At 40.7% G+C, this 25,208-nt stretch overlaps 1 protein-coding gene across 2 annotated transcripts in view; it reads right to left on the reverse strand.

The window, feature by feature from the left end:
- The window catches only part of TAX1BP1 (Tax1 binding protein 1), a 170,257-nt gene that overhangs the window by 9,346 nt on the left and 135,703 nt on the right, over positions 1 to 25,208 (reverse strand). For both annotated transcript variants that reach the window (XM_089669889.1, XM_089669888.1), the window contains exons 14-16: positions 15,435 to 15,530; positions 12,300 to 12,486; positions 9,422 to 9,573 (exon numbers count right to left, since the gene is read on the reverse strand). In XM_089669889.1, the coding sequence (XP_089526015.1) occupies positions 9,422 to 9,573; positions 12,300 to 12,486; positions 15,435 to 15,530 (435 nt within the window). The remainder of the gene's footprint in view (positions 1 to 9,421; positions 9,574 to 12,299; positions 12,487 to 15,434; positions 15,531 to 25,208) is intronic.

Genomic DNA, 25,208 nt, shown 5'->3' on the forward strand with positions numbered 1-25,208 from the left:
GAAACTGCCCTCCTCAAAATCACCAACGATCTACTAACCGCCAAAGCCAAAGGCGACTACTCTGTCCTCCTTCTCCTAGACCTCTCTGCGGCCTTTGACACAGTCGACCACCCCCTCCTCCTTAATAAACTACTCTCCCTTGGCATCAGAGACACCGCTCTCTCCTGGTTCTCCTCCTACCTATCCCAACGCTCCTTCAGCGTTTGCTACAACGGCGCCACCTCCTCTTCCCTCCCCCTCTCTGTTGGGGTCCCCCAGGGCTCTGTCCTTGGACCCCTTCTCTTCTCCATCTACACCTCCTCCCTTGGCAAACTCATACACTCCCACGGCTTCAACTACCACCTCTATGCTGATGATACTCAAATCTACCTATCCACCCCTCACCTCACCCCCACATTCTCCGCCCGCATCACTCACCTCCTAAACGACATCTCTGACTGGATGTCGCTCCATTTCCTCAAACTCAACCTCTCCAAAACCGAGCTTCTCGTCTTTCCCCCTTCCCGTGCCCCCCCCCCCATCCTTTCCATCACTACCAACAACACCACCATCAATCCCGCCCCGCAAGCCAAGGTCCTTGGCGTCATTCTGGACTCAAACCTTTCCTTTCAACCTCATATCAAATCTCTCACAAACTCATGCAGGCTCCACCTCCGGAACATCTCCAAGATACGCTCCTTCCTTACCCCAGACACCACTAAACTACTCGTTCACTCCCTGATTATCTCACGCCTTGACTACTGCAACTCCCTCCTCACCGGCCTACCCCAGTGCAAACTCACCCCGCTTCAGACCATCCTGAACTCAGCTGCCAGACTCATCCACCTCACCAGCCGCTCCACCTCTGCCACCCCCCTCTGCCTCTCCCTCCACTGGCTCCCCATTGCCCAACGCATTAAATTCAAACTGCTCACTCTGACCTATAAAGCCATTCACAACACTGCCCCTAACTACCTCACCGACCTGATTCCCAGATACCACCCTACCCGTACCCTTCGCTCTTCACAGGACCTCCTTCTATCTTGCTCCCTGGTCTCCTCCTCCCACGCACGACTGCAAGACTTCTCCAGGTCCTCCCCCATCCTCTGGAACTCACTACCCCAACCCATCAGACTGTCACCTTCCCTCCTCACCTTCAGGCGCTCCCTGAAAACCCACCTCTTCAGGGAAGCCTACCCCACCCTCACCTAACAGCCGCTGCCCTTCCCTCCTCCTTCCACTCCATCCCCCACAGCCATTTCCTCCTGTACCTCTACCCCCTCCCTCCTAGATTGTAAGCTCGAAAGAGTAGGGCCCTCTTACCCCTTGTGTGCTGTTTGATGTTACTGTACTGTTTCATGTATTGTCCCCCCTCTATTGTACAGCGCTGAGCAAACCCTTTGGCGCTATATAAACTCGATAAATAAATAAATAAATAAATAATCTCCTGTACTGTGTCCGCAGTCTCTGGTCATCCCCTGTACTGTGTCCTCAGTCTCTGGTCATCTCCTGTACTGTATCCGCAGTCTCTGGTCATCTCCTGTACTATGTCTGCAGTCCATTGGTTCAGAATTTTTTTTTTCCTGTTTTTCGCCTCTAAAACCTAGGTGCGTCTTATGGTCAGGAGCGAAAAATACGGTATCAATTTGGGCTATAATGGATTGGTGCTCAGGATCGCTTGACATCATCAGACAGTGCAAGGAGAAACAAAGCCCAAATCTTGCGACCTCCGAGATCTCGCGAGATTTGGGCTTTCCTTCTCCCTGTGCTGGCAGAGTGATTTAACACCTGTTTAGATTTGTCATCCAAGTCACAAAATGAAAAGTATGCCGTTTTCAATAAACTTTTGCATAAAATAGTTCATTTGCATTTCATTTTAATGGTTCATCAGAATGTCGGGCAAAATGGTCGGCCCTCGCACATGTTCACTTCATCAAATCTGGCACTCTTCCAAAAACGTTTGGACACCCCTGCTCTATGCTATCCCTCATCCTCTACTTCCTACCCTATTCCCTGTATTTTCTAATAAGTTTCTCTACTCCTTCTCCCTTTCTTTCTTATATGAGATATACTATTGTGACATTGGACAATGTCTTTCTAGGAAAAAAAAAAAGCTATGCTATCAATGATTTTTGGCCAGGTAAAGGTAACAGAGAACATGCAGCAGACCAATAGTGAGTACAATAATCATGTCAGATACCATTGATATCTATGGTCTTATACATACATATTTATATTTGTTATCTATGGGTGATCTCAACGATACTCTACAGTATACACCAGCATGTGACTGTAAAGACTACTGTAATGGTCTTTTTTAAAGAAAACTTAACAAAAAAAAAAATAAGTCTGAGCTAAAAAGAGGCTAAACTTGAACTGAGGATGACGTGTCCGTGCTATGCATACTTCAGCCTCAGTGAGACCCTCCTCCATGTTAGAGATTCATGTAACTGTTTCCGAAAGGTAAATTAATCTACCGCCTGCACTGACATTTGTCATGCAAAGGGCTGGGGGGACACTCTTCATGAATTCCCCAGTATGTGTTTACACATCTGCATAAGTATGTATTACTTTAAAGAAGAACTTCACTCTCTCAGTCAACACGGACTATTTTTAATCCTTATGCTGTTAGCATTAGTAAAAAAAAGTTAAGTATACCTTTTACTTGTTTTAAACGTTTTGTTCTATTTTTACATTTCTTCAGTAATTTCCTGATTTACACGCCTAGGAAAATTATGTCATGACCCTGGAGTCTTCAGGGGGGGGGCGTCTTTCTCAGCTAAGCATTCTCTCCTGCCTGCATGTCTGAGCCAAGGGCAGAAGAATTCCATGAAGTAAATGCTACATGAATCATTTGCCCTTAACCCTTTGAGGACCGTAAGATTACGGAATGCCAAAAGAATCAATTTTTTGTTTTTAAAGTTCGTACACTTCAGTTGCTGTAACTAAGCCATTCATGAAATAATTGGCAAAAGGCTAGATCCATTTGTTGATAAGAACTAATATTTTGACTCAAACCAAAAAAAAAAAAAGTATTATAAGTTCCTAATCAGATGATACAGGCAATTAAAAACATGGGACAAATACGTCCCTTGGTCCTCAAAGGGTTAATCAAGATGACACAGCCAGAAATGCTATGAGGGTGTTTTTCAAAGTGATTTATCAGCAAAATAAAGCATAGATGGATGGGACAGTTTGCTCTGAACATTTAAAATTATTTAAACTGCGTTTTTGGTTTGTGGTGCCAAGACGCAGTGATATCAGCCGTTCCTAGTGACCGGACAGAATATGTCCTCTTCACCATCACCAGAGAATGACTGGCTGTTTCCTCTCACCATTACACAGAGGGAGGACTGGAAGGCAGGCCTACATTAGCTGCATGGAATTCTGAAGAATGTGAAAACACAAATCAATCTTGGCAAAGCAAATCAAACGTTGACATAAAACTATCGAGAACGATTTGTGTGGACTTGTATGGAATAAAGCATACAGCTAAACAATATTCAATCACAGCAATGTGTAAATGTGTGTATAGGTAAAGGGATGTCACATCCCAACTCCCCCCCTCTCCCCCCTTCCCCAGGCAGCTGACATGAGCGGCCCAGCAGTGAGTGATGTGTACATGGAGCTCTAGGCAGCCAAGCATGTCACTCGTGTCTGCTGCACTGAGCTGCATCACTTAAATTGTCCTGTCAGGACGAGGCTGCAGCATATCATCAGCCCTGTCAGCTGTGCTTTTGTTTCAGTAGCACTAACAACACATGAATTTATCTGCAGAGCACTGATGGGTATCATGACCAGCAAAGGGAACTCCATGTCATTAGCCTGGAAAGGCCACTTATACAGCATTATAATGGCCATTTATTTTCATTTAATATATTTATAAAATAAGTGGATTTATTTATCTTAGATTGTAAGCTCCCAGGATCAGGCCCTCCTAACCCTCTTGTATTGAACTGTGTTGTTGCTGTATTGTCTCCCGTTATATTGTAAAGCGCTGAGCAAACTGTTGGCGCTATATAAATCCTGTATAATAATAATTTATTACCAAAACAATGTGTTTTATGTAAAACCTCTTCTTTTATACTTCTGAGAAATTGTTGAAAAAGAAAAAAAAAAACTGATAAACAACTGAAAAAAAATGGAATATTTGCAGCATCCTATAATTACATTATCTGTCAGAGCGCTGCTAGTCTTGTGGACTACAAAATACATGGGGCCATTATGAATCGTCATAACTCTCTGTGCTTGGTTCAGTTACTTTTGCCAGCTGCAAAAAACTGCCGCAGTTGGACATGACAAGACGGGACAAAACCTTAATAAAAGATCAATAAAGAATGTTCAACCTTTCCTTTTTTTTTTCTTCTAAAAAGGGTTCTGTTGCTGTCTGTGTCCCCAGTGGAGATGTTTCCCATAACCTTCTGTCCCAACAAGATGTGTGGGAAAATCTCCCTGATAGAACAAATGAATTAACCACTTAAACTCTGGAAGATTTATGACCTTTATAACTAGGGCATTTTTTGCTATTTGGTACTGTGCTGCTTTAACTGGCAACTGCATGGTCATGCAACACTGTAACCAAGTGAAATGTATATCATCATTTTTTTCACACAAAGATTTCTTTTGGTTGGTATAAAGCAAAACAAAACAAAATACCTAACATATTTTTTTTTTACTTTCTGCTATACAACACATCCAATAAGAAAATAAGAACAATCACATTTCTTGATAAGTTTAGGCCAAAATGTATTCTGCTACATATTTCTGGTAAAAAAAAATCCCAATAAGTGTATATTGATTGCTTTGTGTGAAAGTTATAGCGTCTACGTACGATGGTATATGTACTGGAATTTTTACTTATCTATTTTTTACACTAGTAATGGTGGTGATCAGTGACTTATAGTGGGACTGTGATAGTGCGGCAGGTATTCCTACACTAACTGACAATGGATGGGAACTGACACTGACAACTCCATTGACACTAATACAGTGATAATACTATACACTGTTGCAATGCCAGTGGCTGGGTAGGGGTCAACATCTAGGGGCAATCAAAGGGTAAACTGTGTGCCTAATAAATGTAATGTGTGTAACTTGTGCTGCTTTTATGAAGAGATGTGACAGTTTTATCTCCCTGCTCAGGGAGAAAAAAAAAACAAAACAGCCATATCTCTGCTTGTGTACAGAGCCCTGTGTTGTTGGTATATACAGGGCTCTGGTACCGTGATTTGCTAAGCCAATCAGCTGTGATTTATGGCCAGAACCTGCTGGTCAACTTGTGCTGTACCAAATGACAGCACAGATGGGGCGGCGTGTGCACGCCCCCTACTCGGGAATGTACATGATCCAGCGCAGAGCGGCCACCCCGCCGCAGTTTATCTACACGGGGAGGTCCGTTACTGGTTAAAGGATAAGGCAGGCCATAGACTGTGCAAATTTGCTCGATTCCCCCATCAAGACAGTCAATGTTGACAGGGGAATCCCTCCCCCCGAGCCATTATGATTATTGCTAAAGGCTATAACAGCTGTTGGTGATAATCGCATGTAAAATTTAGCAGGCTGGTTTTATCCAAGTTGATCGATTGATCAAGTTGGGTAAATTCAGCCCGCTCATATATGGTTGAATATCAACTGGTTCTTGCTCAACTGGCTGAGATTCCAACAGTCTATTGCGTGCTTAAGTTAGGGGTATGTAAAACAAACATACATTAAGCTCCTGCCCCAAGCCAAGAACTGACCAATCACATGACTGCTGATTGCTCAGCTCTCCATTAGCTCTGAGCAGAAAGCGTGAACTGTCTCTTTTTTGCCTCTCCAGCATTCACTGCAACACCAAGCAGGGAAGGGGGTGGGAACAGCTGCCAATCAGGCATATGGGTGGATCACAACAATATGGTCAAGATTCTTCCGGAGCCTGGAGCCGTTCTGTGATGTCAGCCATCAGTGGGCTTTAGCCTGCTCTCAGCTGATTCTGAGTCACAGGAGTATGGCCAAAAAAAGCTGCAAAATTACCCTCTGCTGTATATTGAAAAAAATGCCTCTTCAATACGATATACAAAAAGTATAAAATACCTTTAAAGTGCTAGTTTACCTTTACAGAAAATCTGTAAAAGTGACTTAACTCCAGACCCCTTGACTACCCCATCACATGGATGATGCTGACCAATCAAAATTAATTGAGTCCATCCTTGTAGTACTGGATGAAGAGGGGACAAAGCAGCAGGGATGTCAAACTCTTCTGTATAACTTTTCTGTATAGGTGAACTTATACTTTAATAATAAATACAATCAAGAAGAACAACAAATATACATAGAGAAAAAAAGATAAAAACAAATAAAAACTGTATACCTATCCACCAGTACAGATAAGTCAAAATAAACCAATACCTGAGGAATTAATAAGTGTCCTTTGCTGTAGCGACTCAGGTCAATACATTTAGAACATGGTAAGCAACTCATTATTGACTTAGTAGAGGAATGAATGATAGTATAATAAGTATACCAAGTGTATCAAGTAAAATTCCATGAGTATCACAGTTGTCACGGCCGAGAGCAGAAGTGGCCACGTTACACATAAAAGTTATACTCCACCACTTCAGCCACGCTGTTCTATTAACCCAGGAGGTGCTTATTATGCAGGGTATTCTAGAGACTTTAGTGACTTGATATATGTTTTCTATCATCCATTTCTTTATCTCAGTCAATATTGCCATGTTATTTTTCATTATAGGTATATTTTTCATTTTGCTGTTTTAGCCGATTGTGCGCTTCTCTCTTCTCCCTGCAAGCTTAGTGATGCGGGTTTTGCTGTGGTGTGCCATGGTTGCTCCCCTGGCCTGGAAACATGTCTTTCTTTCTTCATTTACTTTACATGCATGGTTGTAAAATAATAGTTTGACAGCCGATCACTGAGCCCAGGCTATCATGCATCCTGCACCATCATCATGTGGCTGGGGGTCAAAGAATTACTGCATGGTGCTCACAAAATATAACAGATGTGGGGGGAACCCCCCATTAACTGTCGCAAAAAGAAAGGACCCACAATGCCATCAGACCACCCAGAAGCACTTAGATATTATATATATATATATATATATATATATATATATATATATATATATACACATACACACACACACACACACACACACACACACACATATATATATATATATTATATATATATATATGACAAAGCACAGCATATTACAGTTGTGACCTGCAAATTATATTTCTTTGTAGGGCTTTTTGTCTGATACAAAGCCAGCTCGGTGTCAGTGATGAGCACTCATACATATAGCGGTTTCTTTTGGATTTGTAAGAGGACAAAACGCACAGGTCAGAATGAACATGCGGCTAATTAAAGTGCCCCCACTGACTAGAGAAGAGCATCTCCTGTCATGTGTAATGTTTCTGCCAGCGGTGGGAGCAGACAATATGCAAAATATGAGGTAAAGGTGGGTGACATCAGTGGGAAAACACTTTAGACCTTAAAACTGGCAAGGGGAAAAAACTCCTGACAGACTTCCTAATTATCTTCAATCACAGACACAAAGGATGTGAAGCAACAGGGAGAAATGCTTGTTTTCTCCATTATGGGTGCCGAGTGCCAAGGCTATTATCATAGCTGTCAAAGAACTTATCACTTTCTACAAAGGTTAATGGCAATTAAACACAGCAAACTAGACTAAATGAGGAACAGGTCATGGTACCACTGTAATAAAAAGAGCACACTATTCAACAGATAAGTATCTCTCATCACTTGTATTTTGCAGAGATCAAGAGGGCCCCCAGTCTTAATGTAGAAGTGCAAATCTAACAAACACACTGACATTTCAATTTAATTTAGGAAAATCAAAGAGAGAAGTTGATGTACCATGAACTGTATAGCCATGGCACAATTATCAATTCTCTACCTGCGCTGCAAGAGAGGTTATCTGACTTGTACATCTGCCAGACAGGTCGAGAAGCATTGGCATTTGTTACAAAATACTAAACTTTTCAATCAACTAACAAGACAGCCATTCTGCCCCACTGTAAATTTGATAATATAAGAGATGGCAGCTGCATGACAGGAACTGACCTCTACATGATCGTGAAAAATGTTGTTATATGATATATAGAAGCATGCTGTGCCCACAGACCCAATCACTGTAAGTAGATGTCTCTAGCACCTCTACCCAAATTTCATTAAAACCCATCAAAATTGTAAGTATCAGGTGAAATCATGTAGTATGTATAGAGAAACTGTGCTGTTGCAGAAAGCACCTCCTACACTTAGGAAAGATCTGGAAGACCTTATAAAATATGGCATCCTACTGATGTGTGATCAGGGAGGTAAATGCAACTAACTCCACTGTTATGTCACTACACAGGCATGTCCATCAGTGTACAGACTTTTAGTCCAGTTATGTACTGTAGAAGTACTGCTGGTATAACTGGCTGAATCTAACGTTTTATTATCTTCCCACCAATCACTCTGCAACGGAAACCTTTAGATTGTAAGCTCCTTGAGGGCAGAGTCATTTGTGAATGTGCAATATATGTAAAGTGCTGCATAAATTGATGCTGCTATATAAGTACCTGTAATAAATAATAGATATCAGAAAGTTGCAAAATTTTGCATTATTAGCTACTACCCTTTTAATGCTATGCCCGCATTTTTCATGCACTGGAAGCTGAAGAAGAAGGTGTTTAGGCAGCTTAGACACAGTGTATGAATGCTCTTCATGGTCCAATTAAAAGGTAGTAGACACAGAAAACTGCAAAACTCCACTTCTGAATACTAGTGTTATCTTCCTGGCTATACAGTGTAGGACTATGTAAATCACTTGGCTGAATAAAATACCATTTTAGTATATAAAACAGGTCACATACAAGTATTTTAACACTGTTGCTGTCTAACTGAAATTCTACCTTATATATATATATATATATATATATATATATATATATATATATATATATATATGTGTGTTTCATTTTTTTTAATATAGATGGTAACATTTAATTTTTTGAAACAATGTGAAAGAACTGTATAGTAATATCAGAATTTCATGTCCTGGTGATTTATCTAAGTTGGTGACAAAGGGGATGAGAAACATCTGCACAGAGAAGCCAAGTGTCTCCAAGTCTATGTCTTACTTACAGTAGGATGAACATTACTACCCCTGTTAAATTAGCTACCTTGTCTTTCTGTCTACAATTCTGAAGCCAAATCATAAATCCAAACTAAGATCAAAGGTTCTGTGTGCTATCTAGACAGTAGGATTTATGCTGTGGGTAGAAGTCAACACTAGAAAAGAAATAGAACGTTTTACGGTTATAAAATGTTCATCTAAAATAAGCTTTTTAATTTTTTTTTCAGTAATACGTATTAAATGTAGCAATGGAAATGGGAACAAAATACCATTACTGGTTAAAACATAAAAGTTGGACTTACTTGGTTGTTATCATCAGGATCTTCCAGGCCATCCGGCCGGCTGAGGTTGCGAGCAGGCTGGCTGCAGACCACCTTGCCTTCATAATCCCATGAAGGTGCCTGTGCTGGAGGACCCTGGACTTCATCTGGGTTAAAAGCACCATCTGCCCCATCTATGTACAAAATATAGCAGTATATCAACAGGGGGTGCAATAAAAGAAAGATTTGTATTACAAAGGTCACAAATCCATGCATTTATACAGTTAGGTCCATATATATTTGGACACAGGCACAATTTTGTTTTTTTTTCAGGTATTTACCAAAACATATTCAAGCTATAGTTATATAATGGATATGGGCTGAAATTGCACACTCTCAGGTTTAATTTGAGGGTATGTACATCCAAATTGGAGGAAGGGTTTGGAAATTACAACTCTTTTTCAAGGAACCAAAAGTAATTGGACAATTGAATCAAAAGCTGTTTCATGGCCAGGTGTGGGCTACTCCTTCGTTATTTCTTCATCAATTAAGCAGGTAAAAAGTCTGGAGTTAATTCTAAGTGTGGTATTTGCATTTGGAATCTATTGTTCTGAACCTACATCATGCGTTCAAAGGAGCTGTCCATGCAAGTGAATCAAACCATTGTAAGGCTTCAAAAACAAAACAAATCCATCAGAGAGATAGCAGCAACATTAGGAGTGGCCAAATCAACAGTTTGGTACATTCTAAGGAAAGAATAAAGCACTGGTGAGCTCAGCAACATGAAAAGGTATGGACATCCATGGAAGACAACAGTGGTGGATGATCGCAGGATCCTCTCTATGGTAAAGAAAAACCCATTCACAACATTAGACAAGTGAAGGACACTCCCCAGGAGGTGGGCGTATCATTGTCAAAGTCTACAATCAAAAGAAGACTTCACAAGAGCAAATACAGAGGGTTCACCACAAGGTGCAAACCATTCATAAGCCTGCAAAAGCAACACACTGCAAAAGCAACCCAGGAGGAAAAGAAGTGGAATATTCTGTAATGAGTCAATCACCTGATCTCAACCCAATAGAGTATGCATTTCACTTGCTGAAGGCAAAACTAAAGGCAGAAAGACGCACAAAGAACTGAAGACAGTTGAAGTTAGAGCATGGCAAAGCATCAGAAAGGAGGAAATCCAGTCTTTGGTATTGTCCATGGGTTCCAGATTTCAGGCAGTCATTGCCAGTAAAGGATTCGCAACAAAATATTACAAATGAACATGTTATTTATGATTATATTCAGTTGTCCAATTACATTTGAGCCCCTGAAAATGGCGGGACTGTGTATAAAAATGGTTGCAGTTTCAAAAATTTGTACTTGATATTTATGTTCCACCCCTTAAATTAAAGCTGAAAGTCTGCACTTCAAATTCCTTTGGATTGTTTTGATTTAATTTATTCAGGTGGCATACGGAGCCAAAAATATGAAAATTGTGCCTGTGTCCAAATATATATGGACCTAACTGTACATACAGTATCACTTTCCTCACAAGTTTGATCTTCACCAGTGGTAAAGGTGTCCTCTAAAGGACAACTATCAGTCAAATATCAGCATGAAAGAACACACATGGTTATGATGAAGGAGGAGGACCGAAACATTAAAGTAAGGGGATGAGGTAGGCATTAGGAAGACAGAGCAGGGGCAGTAATACCTGAGGAAACATCTGTCAAGTGTAAAAAGCAGTATGTCACATGACTTGAAAATAGATCGGAAGCGCACTGGGGAGTCTTTAGTTAATAAACACTCTGCTGATACAGGATACAATGCAAAAAGTGCTTCCAGTTAAATGACCAAATATGCTAGCTCCAGGTCATGTGCCCCTGAATCGAAGTACTGAAGAACCTGCTTTTTACAGCTCAGAGACATTTCTGTTCACTCTACTGCCTCTATCTATTGCCCTAAGGTCTGCTTCATCTACATATTTGTGGAGATTAGGTTAGCTGTAAAGGTCTAATATTGTGTATTTAAAAATCTTTTTTTTTCTACTGCTATCATTGTTGCCACATGTTTATCCTGATCTGCAGTCTGACCATCTTTTAAGACTGAATGAACTTCAGCTTTTGTTACACTTTACATAGTTTGTTAGCAGGCCCAAACTGTGTCCCTCACTAACATGTGAGGCCAATAGATGTGTGGTATAAACTGTATGTAGCTGAGGCTACATACAACACTGTGTTCTCAGACCCGGAACACAACAGAGTCTGTCTGAGCATCGCTCAGCCATTCATAGAGAGAAATGTATTCTATCCATGAATACAAAGCTTCCTCTGATTGGCTGATGTCACAACCTCTGATTCAGCCAGTCATGGATAGAATACATCAGTTTCTACGAATGGCTGAGCACTGCTCAGAAAGACTCTACTGTGTTCCGGGTATTAGACAGGAAGGTCTTGGCATGCTGTATATAGCCACAGCTACATACAGTTTATACAGCACATCCAGCGGCCTCACATGTTAGTGAGAGATATAACTATGTAAAGTGTAGCAAAAGCTGGAGTTCGGCTTTAAGAAAAGGGTAAGATGTACATCCCTCCCTTAGCATTCCCTTATTACTATGTTTAACTGTTCCTGCTGTGCATATTGTTAGATCAGGAGACCATGGAGATCCAGAGCTTTATTTTTCCTATCTAACTTTGAACAAAGAACTAGTCTCTCTGTGTAATATCATGAACAATATATAATACACTCAAATGTTTTTTTCATTGTGATTATCCTCAGTGGAAATGGGTACATCTTTAGATAAACCTGTCTAAGCTTTCTCCATAGGCATAGCTGCAAAGAAGAATATGATTGATTGCTGTGGAGCAATACATGTGTGATAAACCATAATACCTTACACCCTGATAAATATAGCCCATGATTCACTCACCTCTTGTTGCATGGGTTGTATATGGATTTCCAAACTGCAGTACAGGTGGCTGGATTGGTATGATGGGAACAGCTCTGTGCTCTTCACAATAAGGATTGAAAAACTGCAAACCCTGGGAGCTGCTTCCAGATAATGTCTGACCACTGGCCACCCTTTCTGACAGTCTTTCCAAATTTATTTCCAGTTCCTATAAAATGAGATGCAAGCAAAAGGTAGCATTAAGCCTCTCGTGTTTATAGTGAACCTGTTAGTACAAAATCAAAAATGCATTAAAAAAAAAAGACAGCTAAAGAAAATGGACTTTATACTTACCTTTCTGGCAGCCTGTGTCTTAAAACATCATCCCAATGCTTCTCCCCAGCCCCTGCAATTATGCAACACTTCTTGGATGTGTGAATTCCTGGTATATCTGCCACATGCAATGGTTCCCTCTGCTGGCTCGTATGTCACTACAGGATAGCTAACCAGCAAGAGGAATTAATGCCTGCTACAGGGGAAAAAGGTATTTGACTCATCTGGCATGTCAAATTCTTGCGGAGGGCTGAGGAGCAGCATTGTGGTGATGTTTCAAGACACAAGGCTGCAAGTGAAATACAGAGCCTCTTCTTTCCTCAGGTATTGGCATTTGTTATTTTGACCGTGTGGTGCAGGAATGCTTTAACCGCTTCCCCGCCGCCCTATAGCAGATATAGTGCTACAGGGTGGCAGGGGTGCGCAAAATCATGTGTATATATACGTGATTTTGCACTGCCGGGTAGGGGGCGTGCGCGCCCTACCCGCACTGCCATTCGCGGCCATCAATCACTGGGTCCCGGCTGGTAATTACCCAGCATCTCCGACAGGGAGGAAGACTGTTTCGTTTACAGTTTTCCTCCCAGTCGGCTCAGGCACACTGCTCTGGATGGCTGTGCACAGTACATTACTAAGCAGCAGTGCAAAGGATCCATTCATGTTATGCATGTAAATATTAGTGCAAATGTTTACAGTGCAAAATACAATCAAAACTGAATTATAACCACAGCGGCGTTGTTTTGGTTTACACAGCTAATTGCTATGGTCCAGTACCATATACAGTATCTCACAGAAGTGAGTACACCCCCCACATTTTTGTAAATATTTTATTCTATTTTTTCATGTGACAACACTGAAGGAATGACACTTTGCTACAATGTAAAGTAGTGAGTGTACAGCTTGTATAACAGTGTAAATTTGCTGTCCCCTCAAAATAACTCAACACACAGCCATTAATGTCTAAACCGCTGGCAACAAAAGCGAGTACATCCCTAAGTGAAAATGTCCAAATTGGGCCCAAATAGCCATTTTCCCTCCCTGGTGTCATGTGACTCCTTAGTGTTACAAGGTCTCAGGTGTGAATGGGGAGCAGGTGTGTTAAATTTGGTGTCATCACTCTCTCATACTGGTCAATAGAAGTTCAACATGGCGCCTCATGGCAAAGAACTCTCTGAGGATCTGAAAAAAAAAAAAAAAAAAAAAAAAAAAAAGAATAGTTGATCTACATAAAGATGGCATAGGCCGGGTGTCGGCAACCCGCGGCTCCAGAGCCGCATGCGGCTCTTTTTCATCTTTGCTGCGGCTCCGGAGCACACTGCCCACCAGGTGACAGGCAATAGGGTTTCAGTGGTCGGCAAGCCGCGGATCGCAAGCCACATGCGGCTCTTCTGTGTGCCGGGCGCCCGCTCCCCTCCCTCCTCTCGGGCGGCCGCCTCAAAAGTCAGGACTCTTAATCCGGCCCGCGGAGCGTGGAACATTGGCTGTCAGGATGTAGGCGGGGCAGCCAGGATGTAGGCGGGGCAGCGTGACGAACTCCTCTCCTCTCACAGTCCGCCCTGAAGACCGGAACACAGTGCGGGAACACAGCAAGAGGAACGCGCGGAGCAAAGGTAAGTGAATTGAGACCATATGGGGAATTAATTACTACATGGGGGATGAATTACTATGGGGGATGAATTACTATGGGGGATGAATTACTATGGGGGATGAATTACTATGGGGGATGAATTACTATATGGGGGATGAATTACTATGGGTGATGAATTACTATGGGGGATGAATTACTATGGGGGATGAATTACTATGGGGGATGAATTACTATATGGGGGATGAAGCTAACTGCACGATCCTGTATATAGCATTAAGGTAAGAAACAATATATGCAGTGTCGGATTTGTTTTAAATGTTGCAATGGTTTTGCGGCTCCCAGTCTTTTTTTTCCCTTCGGAAACGGGTCCAAGTGGCTCTTTATGTCTTAAAAGTTGCAGACCCCTAGGCTATAAGAAGATTGCCAAGACCCTGAAACTGAGCTGCAGCACGGTGGCCAAGACCATACAGCTGTTTAACAGGACAGGATCCACTCAGAACAGGCATCGCCATGGACGACCAAAGCAGTTGAGTACACGTGCCCAGCATCATATCCAGACGTTGTCTTTGGGAAATAGACATATGAGTGCTGCCAGCATTGAAGCATTGCTGGCAACTCACTTTTGTTGCCAGCGGTTTAGACATTAATGGCTGTGTGTTGAGTTGTTTTGAGGGGACAGCAAATTTACACTGTTATACAAGCTGTACACTCACTACTTTACATTGTAGCAAAGTGTCATTTCTCCAGTGTTGTCACATGAAAAGATAGAATAAAATATTTACAAAAATGTGAGAGGTGTACTCACTTCTGTGAGATGCTGTATTTTGAAGATCTGAATTGAGCTTATTGAATGCCTCCGTGGATGAGCCCTTAGCAATTCTTTTGATAAGAGCATCACTAAGTAAGGAAACAGGTGGGAATAACTGATCTTAGTACACTACCAATTAATGCCAGATATTCAAAGTGGGATGAAAAAAGAGAAAAAAGGACAAATTAAATTGCTTTATCCTATGCAGTAGAGAGCGAGTACATAGGGCACAATTTGCCCACAATACCCAGCCTTCCTCAGAATTATATTTTCATCCATTTTAAATCTTTAGACTTTAATCCAAAGATACAAGGGTGGTGTGCTTTTCTATCACAAATTACAGAAAAATACATCCAGGTGGAAATTCAGTACCTGACAAGCCTACTGTATTTCCAACTGAACCAAGGCACAGCATCCTTTATGACATTAAAGTTACAAAACTTCTTACCTTCACAGTGTCCTCCAGTCTGCTCTTTTCACTTAGCAGCACTTCGACATGGCAGGAGAGCTCTGAAATCTCCCGATCCTTCTCTGATGACTGAATCTGCAGAAAAAAAGAGTGCATTGTGAAAGTTAACATTTTCTAACTGAAACAGACCATATTAAACCACAGATTTCAACTGCAATAAGTAATGTAATGTTAATAATTCTAAAAATCATTAATTCTACTGAAAAAATGGAAATAAAATCTGTTATCACATGACTGAGATCAATTTTTGCTGACCTCTAAAGTAAAGCAAAAAAATATACAGAGAGCTATGCAGTGGCATTTATGTCAGTTATTAAAGTGTAACTAAAGGCAAAATTATACAGTAACAATGCCACACTTCTCTCAAATACAAATAGTGGCATTAAAATAATCCCAATGTGAACTATGTGCCGCTATTTGTATTTGAGAGAAGCGCGACACTGTTATTGTATAATTTTGCCTTCATCTTTTTAACTAAAGGCAAAACTTTTTTCAACTCGAAGTAAGGGAGGGTTATATCATTTTTTTTGCCATCTGTATCGCATAGAGGAAATTTCCCTTCACTTCCTGTCCCAAACAGGAAATGAGAGCATTTCCTTTCAAAGTGAGAGAATCCCAGAGTGTCACCAGAACTAATGCCCCCATTTGGAAGATTTTCCCTCTATTACTGTTTCGTTGTCAACCCAAAATGTGGGATTTTCATTTACTTTCACTTTTAGCGATAACAGTAAACAACAAATAGAGATGCTGAATCTTTTTATTGGGACAGAGACACCAATAAAAACTGACAGGTGTACGAATGCCTCTCCACTGTACAAAATCTAAAAAAAAAAAAAAATCTGCCTTTAGTTACACCTTAATGGGAGACTGTATCAACATAAATGGTTAGGAAGGTTGAGATTAGGTTATAAAGTAGCCGTTCTCTTGCTCATGTGCAACACATTAGTTCTCTGACAGTGGAATTAAACTTATTTACAGCGGTCACTGTCCTAGAACCAGTAGGCAGTACACAGTTATCCAACAAAGACTACTTACACCAATGTATCAGTTTAATGATTCCCTTTATACGGCGCTCTGCTGAGCTTCCTACAACATTAGGCCATGTCAAACCCTTGAGATCCTACCACTGGAGTTGCTCAATCACCAGCCAGAACAGGAAGGCGTTGTTCTATCACCAAGAGATTCTGCTTTTCACTCAAACACGTGAGTGGTTTTTGTCCTCTCTAGCAATCCTATCATTGGCGATTTTTCACTAGGGACAGGATATCTAATAAGACATAAGCCTTTGTGATGTAGGAGCCGTGGACAATGGGAGTTAAAGTATAAGTTCACATTTGGCAACATGGTACATGTTACACCCATATTTAGGGTGTAACATGTTACCAAGGAGCAGCACCTGCCTGCTCCCCTCCAAAACTCCCATACATGCACACAAAATTTAAAAAGAGCGCAACCATGCGTCACTCATTAACAGTTCTGTGAATGAGTGAACTACAACTACCATCTACCATTGCGGCAGACGGCTTGTAGCTCTCAATGAAGTACAAGGTCTCTATCATAGTCAATTGATCCTCTTACTCTTCAGTAACCATCTTTCCGTACAGGAGGTAGGGGCAGAGAACTATATTGAGATTCTGCAGGAGCCTGACATTGCACCCGTGATCTGCTGATTGCAGGTACAATGCGTCAGAGAAAAAAATAAACACTTTTTTTTTACATGCAAAAAGGTGAACTTAATCTTTAAAGGAAATCTGAACCGAGAAGAATACGGGGACTGGTGTGGCTTATCATATTCTGAAAATACTAGTTACCTGGCTGCATGTGGCTTCAATACTTTTTGAGTCAATAAGTTAGGGACACAGTCACTGAACAAATATGAAGCCAGTCAGAACACCTGATCTACATTTTACAACAGTAAAAATTATTTGGTTAATAAATTTGATTTGCTTTAAAAATAAACCTCGAAATGAAAAAACCCCGACTTCAAGTATCTGTATACACATAAGGAGGATATATAGTGTTGAACAAAGGGTCAGCTTTAGTTATGAACAGATGTTGGGCTGAATTACTCACTAGCTTTGTACGTCTCTCAAGGAACCCAAGAAGTCAGATCACCCGTTCCATATACTAACATTACAGAGACTCCCATATCCTGCTGCAACAAAAGTGCAATATTATTCCTGTATTTAAAGAAATAAAAATCCAAGAGAGATACGTTGTCCTTGTAAGAGTGGTAAATGGTAGGCATGGAAATTCAAAAGCTCTTGCCAACCCAATGTACTCATGAGCTAAGAAAATAGGAAATGTGCTATTACAACAAAAGTTTAAAAAACAGCGACTATAAAGCAACTGCAGCTAAATTAATATTAATATTTTAAAAACAATCACAATTCATTAAAAATGAATATAACATTTCCAGCAAAACTATACAAAACACCACAGTAGCCCATGCCACTGCCATAGGGGACCAAGGGTAAATTGCCACAAAGAGGATATGTTAGAGCCCCAGAAACATTTTGCTATGATGCCCTGTAATTTGTAGTTTTTCCTCTTACGTAGCAGACAAGGTCAAGTAAATAGGTTAAAAAAATATAAATGTAATTACTTGTACTATGCCCAGCATTCCTTTCCCTAATACAAGACAAAAAAGTGCAACTAGTATTACATATGAATATATTTCTAGGTAAGCCAGGAGCAAGGCGTTAATTTTTCCAAACTATGAAACCCTGCCTACATACCTATTGTGCTGAATTACAAAAGTACAAACCGGTTTACTGCAAATATTCAGTGACAGAAATAACCAAAGTGACTTCAGCACCGGAGTCTGATATTGGAGGAACTGGTTAATTTTACTCAACGTGATCAGAATAAAGGAATGCATTCTGGAATGAAATTATTCAGAAGCAGAACAGTATCTGAGTAATCAATCTAATAAAAAAGGACAGCCACCTATTATTTATTTCTTGATCGCTCTGTAGTTCTTAGAACAACATTTCTTTGCCACTTAAGAGTGCGCCAAACCAAACAGCATACTGTATATGTTTCAGCACTATGAAAGAGATCCCACTGATAACAGACAAATTTAATAACACAGCCTGAGCCCACATAAGGACAAGACTGACAGAAATACAAATACACTTAATGGTCATCCTTGTTTGATCCTGATCTTAGTTAAACATCAGCTGCCTTGCAGATACAAAACCTGCACCATGTAGTTTCTGCAGAAACAAAGATCTAAACATGAAACCTCATATATAGAGAGTTCAAAGTTTATTAAATATAATAGGAATTCTGGGAATGCAAAGATTAAGAAAAAAAAAACAATTTAAAGCAGTACTGCCCCACTGATTGCCTTTAGAGACTGTTCCTTTAAAGTGGTTCTAAAGTTAAAAGCTTTTTACCTTTACCACACTTTACTTATCTCAGGGCTACTGAGCACCCCCGCAGCTGGTCCATGGATTTGAAACCCCCACTATTCTGCCATTTCACCATGCAGAGCTTCTGAGACAGACCACATGAATTCTGATTGGTCAATGCCATCACAGTGAAACTGTGAAGAGGGAGAAGAGCAGGGATGTCAAATCCCTGGACTGGCTGCAGGAATGCTGACAGCCCAGCAGACAAGTACAGCAGTAACCGGGGGGGTGGGAAGGGTGTCCGGTGTTCATCTTTCCATTTTTTCTGTAAAGGTGAACTAATCTTTTACACCTGCCCAGTGCCTGCACTCAAACTCATTTGTTCGGTAAACCTGGGAATCCAAGGAGTCTAAAAAACATAGGTGGCACCGAGGTCTCGAGGACCAGATAAAAAACAGTTCTTTAGTACAAGTAGTAAATTCAAATAATTTCTTAAATCATCTTTTTTATAAGGATGACTTTGTTCTACTCTCACATATTTTATACCTGATCCTCAAGAACTCTGTGCTGGCTGTCTCCTTAGATTAGTAATATCAGAGGAGGATTTTTTCCAGCCACATCTTTGCCTCCTCCCCTTGTATTTTCAGGCCAAGTAGATGATCACAGTAAGCATGTGTCACAGTGTGTATGTCAGTCGTTGTGATGTGTGAGAGCAAGTACTAAATACATTTATCAGAATGCGAATATATGCACGTTTTTGCAGTATTTCAATGTGCTTTGACAGCTATAATATGTATAGAAGGGGGTATTGTAGGTATAACATGACGGACACTAGGTACCAGTGATGCGTAGGGCGATCTCTTGTCACCGCAAATTACCTCAGCAGTTGCAACACTCTCCCATCACAATCACTGAGCTCATCTTCTCAGCAGAGAAGCACATGGGAATATATAGGAGTGTTAAAAGTGACAGTTCACTATTTTGCACGGTTCATTTGGTATTTGTATACACTAATTTATCACTGGTATATGTAGTTTTATGAATATTTCTGTATATGTGTTGATATTTATTTTGTTGTAGCACATATTATTGTCACGAAGCACAGTGTTCTGTTTTCACTATTCACATAGGATTTATTTAGCACCGTATTTGAGTTTGTAGTACTGCGCTGCATTTTTTAAATTTATGTTTACATGTGGGAACACAGTACATGCTAGCTGCAATACTTGTTTTATAGGAGGTCCATTGCGCTGAGGGTTTCTCATATACATTTTAACCCTAAAAATGAATTTCTCCACGATGCTTATATCAGAAATGAATGAGGGCTTGTTTTAAAGTGCTTTTACTGCTTGTTCATGATGTAAATACTTAAGTGTACATGATCTGGCCACAAGGTTCACTTTAAAGTTTAGAATGAACAACAAATTTTATTTTAACATAAACTTCTTATTACCTAAACCAGTGGTCGGCAAGCCGCGGCTCGCGAGCCACATGCGGCTCTTTACCCACTCTAATGCGGCTCTTCTGTGTGCCGGGCGCCTGCTCCCCTCCCTCCTCTCGGTCGGCCGCTCCCCTGCCTCCTCTCGGTTGGCAGCCCCAAAAGTCCGCGCGGACCTTTTAATCCGGCCCGCGGATGTGGCTGTCAGGATGTGTGTAGGCGGGGCAGCGTGCCGAACGTGAGGGGAGCTAGGCTCCTCTCACAGTCCGCCCTGAAGACCCGAACGGCGCGGGAAGACAGCGAGAGGAACGCAAAAGGTAAGTGAATTGACACGGGGGACTTGGCTTACTAGAAGGGGGGGGGGGGATAGTACTGTGGGGGATGAAATACTATATGAGGGATGAATTACTTTATGAGGGATGAATTACTATATGGGGGGATGAAATACTATATGAGGGATGAAATACTATATGAGGGATGAATTACTATATGAGGGATGAAATACTATATGGGGGGATGAAATACTATATGGGGGGATGAAATACTATATGGGGGGATGAAATACTATATGAGGGATGAATTACTTTATGAGGGATGAATTACTTTATGAGGGATGAATTACTATATGGGGGATGAAATACTATATGGGGGGATGAAATACTATATGGGGGGATGAAATACTATATGAGGGATGAATTACTATATGAGGGATGAATTACTATATGGGGGATGAATTACTATATGAGGGATGAATTACTATATGAGGGATGAAATACTATATGAGGGATGAATTACTATATGGGGGGATGAAATACTATATGAGGGATGAAATACTATATGAGGGATGAAATACTATATGAGGGATGAATTACTATATGAGGGATGAAATACTATATGGGGGGATGAAATACTATATGAGGGATGAAATACTATATGAGGGATGAATTACTATATGAGGGATGAAATACTATATGAGGGATGAAATACTATATGAGGGATGAATTACTATATGAGGGATGAAATACTATATGAGGGATGAATTACTATATGAGGGATGAAATACTATATGAGGGATGAAATACTATATGGGGGGATGAAATACTATATGGGGGGATGAAATACTATATGAGGGATGAAATACTATATGAGGGATGAATTACTATATGAGGGATGAAATACTATATGGGGGGATGAAATACTATATGGGGGGATGAAATACTATATGAGGGATGAAATACTATATGAGGGATGAAATACTATATGAGGGATGAATTACTATATGGGGGATGAAATACTATATGAGGGATGAAATACTATATGAGGGATGAAATACTATACGGGGGATGAAATACTATACGAGGGATGAAATACTATACGGGGGATGAATTGCTATGAGGGATGAATTACTATATGGGGGATGAATTACTATGGGGGATGAATTACTATATGGGGGATGAATTACTATGGGGGATGAATTACTATATGGGGGATGAATTACTATGGGGGATGAATTACTATGGGGGATGAATTACTATATGGAGGATGAATTACTATATGGGGGATGAATTACTATGGGGGATGAATTACGATGGGGGATGAATTACTATATGGGGGATGAATTACTATGGGGGATGAATTACTATGGGGGATGAATTACTATGGGGGATGAATTACACTATGGGGGGTGAATTACTATATGGGGGATGAATTACTATGGGGGATGAATTACTATATGGGAGATGTATTTTCAGTTTTAAAAATGTGGCTCTCAAAATAAATTTCAATCATGGTTTTGGCGAGATTTGGCTCAGTTGAAAAAAAAGGTTGCCCACCACTGACCTAAACTCTTGATTGTTAGGGTTTGATTCTGGATGATTACTTTATATGTATAAACACTAGTTGTGTGAAAATGATGACTGGTTAAAATATTTTTCCCTTTGTTTCCTTTAAAAACATTAGAAAATTGAATAATGTTTGGAATAGAACATCAAAAGAAAGCCTTGTTTGTCCCAAAAACAATATATGTTGTACTTATTCAGTAAAAATAAACAGGGAAGACACAGTAAATAATTGGCAAGTTATCAAATTGCTGAAGACAAATTAAATGAGACCTAATTACAGACAGCAAAAAATGAATCAACACCCATATAGAGCGTAATTAGTTAAAAACTATGAAAACCATCAAGTAGGAGCTGCATATAAATTGAAAGAAAAGTAGGAGATTCTGCCACATACTCCAAATTTTCTAAAACATTTTCGAGCAACCTCTGTGGTTATAGATTGGTTTCCTATGCTAGAGCCTGTGTGCCAGGATGCATGCGAGTTATAAGCACTATATATAATGATCTGTCTACAAGTAAAAGGGTACCAATATGACTTCCTTCTCAGACAGCACTGCACAGAGTCTTTGTTATTTGTACTCAGTACTGATTTACAAAGAACAGGCTCTGGCACGCATAATATATGAAATGCAAGCCACACCTTTAGTATGCTTGTCATTCCTTTTAATCAAAGTTTGACATGCAAAAAGATGAACTAATACAACAAAAAAAATGTAGAAACTGCCATAAAAATCAGTAGTTGTAAATTAAAGAGGTTTAATAAGCAAGTAAATAGAATATAGATCTGCCATATCACTACCTGTAAGTGATAGAGAGGGCATATTTTTTAATGGAAGGACAAGAAGCTGTTCATCATGTTATTTTTTTATATACTGAAACATGCATATTATATATTTAATAATAAATATATATATATATATTATTACATATATAATATGCATGTTTCAGCATAGCATGTTTCAGCATATATTAAAAAAAAAAAAAAAAATATATATATATATATATATATATATATATATATATATATGTAATAAATATTTCCCCCATTTAAGTAAAATAAAGGAATCACATGACATATGCAAAGATAACCATACATTTTGATCAAAGAGTACACAGACTCAAAGTCAGGGATGGAAAGAAGCAAGACTGACCTCACATTACCTATATACCAAAAGATTTCAGATTTCCTATTTTGGCAGTGTGAAGAGCAATCACAACACGGGATGCGCAAAGCCCAACAATTTGACTGAAATTTTTCTAAACCCTGTGCTAGATATATCCAGAGTCTACAGAACTCAAAATCCCCAACCAAAAATTGTTTTGAAGACCCCAACAGACAAAATGCCCACAACATTTCTAATAATCTACTCATCCAAAGTTAAATCTTCATTATGGGAACCATCCTCCCATAACATACATTTTAATGAAAAACCTCTAAAACCCCAGTAAATGCCTTTACTATGGCAACACTATCAACAACACCCCATTTGTAAAAAATCTCCTAATGTGTGAAAAAATATTGTTTCAAAAACAGTAAAGTAACCAAAATCCAGGTTCCTGAGAAAGATAGTGGAAAAAAAGAGAAACATCATCTTTCTGCGTAGCAGTATCCCATTGCTTAGTATGGTCACATACACTCACCGACCACTTTATTAAGCACATGGTTCTAGCACTGAGTGGACCCCCGTTTGACTTCAGACCTGCCTTACTTCTTCGTAGCACAGGTGTTGAAAACATTCCTCAGAGATTTTAGTCCATATTGACATGATAGCATCACGCAGTCACAGCTGCTGCAGATTTGTCGGCTGCACATCCATGATGCAAATCTCCCGTTCCACCACAGCCCTAAGGCGCTCTATTGGATTGAGACCTGGTGACTGTGGAGGCTATTGGAGTACAGGGAACTCATTGTCATGTTCAAGAAACCAGTTTGAGATCATTTGAGCTTTGTGACATCATCATGCATTATCCTGCTAGACGTAGCCATCAGAAGATGAGTACACTAAAATGATGGGCATGGTCAGCAATAAAACTCAGGTGGACCGTGGCATTTCAACAATGCTCAATGTGTACTAAGGGACCATTACACCACCAGCCTGAACCATTGAAACAAGGAAGGATGGATCCACGCTTTCATGTTGTTTATGCCAAATTTTGATCCTACCGTCTGAATGTCGCAGCTGAAATCAAGACTTATCAGACCAGGAAACGTTTTTCCAATCTCCTATTGTCCAATTTGGAGAGCCTCCTTCTGTAAACCTTAGAGATGGTCGTGTGTGAAAATCTCAGTAGATCAGTAGTATTTGAAATACTCAGACGAGCCCGTCTGGCACCAACAACCATGCCACGTTTAAAGCCACTCAAATCCCCATTTTGATGCTTGGTTTGAACTTCAGCAAGTCGTCTTCACCACGCCTAGATGCAGGGGCATATTTGCCACGAGGCAAACAAGGTGTTTGCCTAGGGCAGCACTTTTTAGGGGCCGCCCCCCCCTTTTCCACGGAATGGACACTTAGTACAGGGGCAGGCTGCTGTTACTTACCTGGGCCTGTGACTCCGTGTCCAGGTCCCAAGTCGATCCGGTCCACAAGGTGCTGCTGGAGGAGGGGTAGAAAGGTTGTCCGGTCAGCGGGTCCACTGTCTTCATTTCCCTGGATCGTGATGTGTGGGTGGGATGACATGCCGCCCCTGTCATCTGGCCACACCCCCGGATCACTCAACAGCCTATGGCAGCTTGTCCCTCCCTCTGCAAGCTCCGCCTCCTCGCCGGTGATTGGCCGCCGGAACTGTAGCTCAGTAAAGGCACACACGCGGCCAATCGCCAGCGAGGAGGCGGAGGTTGGAGAGGAGGAGCCGAGCAGCGCAAAGATCAAAGAAGATCGAGCCGGAGCGAGTGAAGAGGAGGAGAGCGGCTGGAGAAGGAAGACAGCTGACTGGTAAGTGTCTGTGCTGTTCAGATGGTGCTGCTGCAGCCAGGTATGCTGGCTGTGGATGGGAGAGGGAGGGAGCGAGCCCAGGCTGGAGCAGGGGTCAGCAAGGTAAGTATCATTGGTGTCAGTGGGAGGAATAGTGCCCCATCATTGGTGTCACTAATAGCAATGATGGGGCACTATTCCTC

The sequence above is a fragment of the Staurois parvus genome, unplaced genomic scaffold (genome assembly GCF_062004578.1).
Source record: "Staurois parvus isolate SC_StPar_1 unplaced genomic scaffold, SC_StPar_1.0 ptg000082l, whole genome shotgun sequence".
Taxonomy (NCBI): domain Eukaryota; kingdom Metazoa; phylum Chordata; class Amphibia; order Anura; family Ranidae; genus Staurois; species Staurois parvus.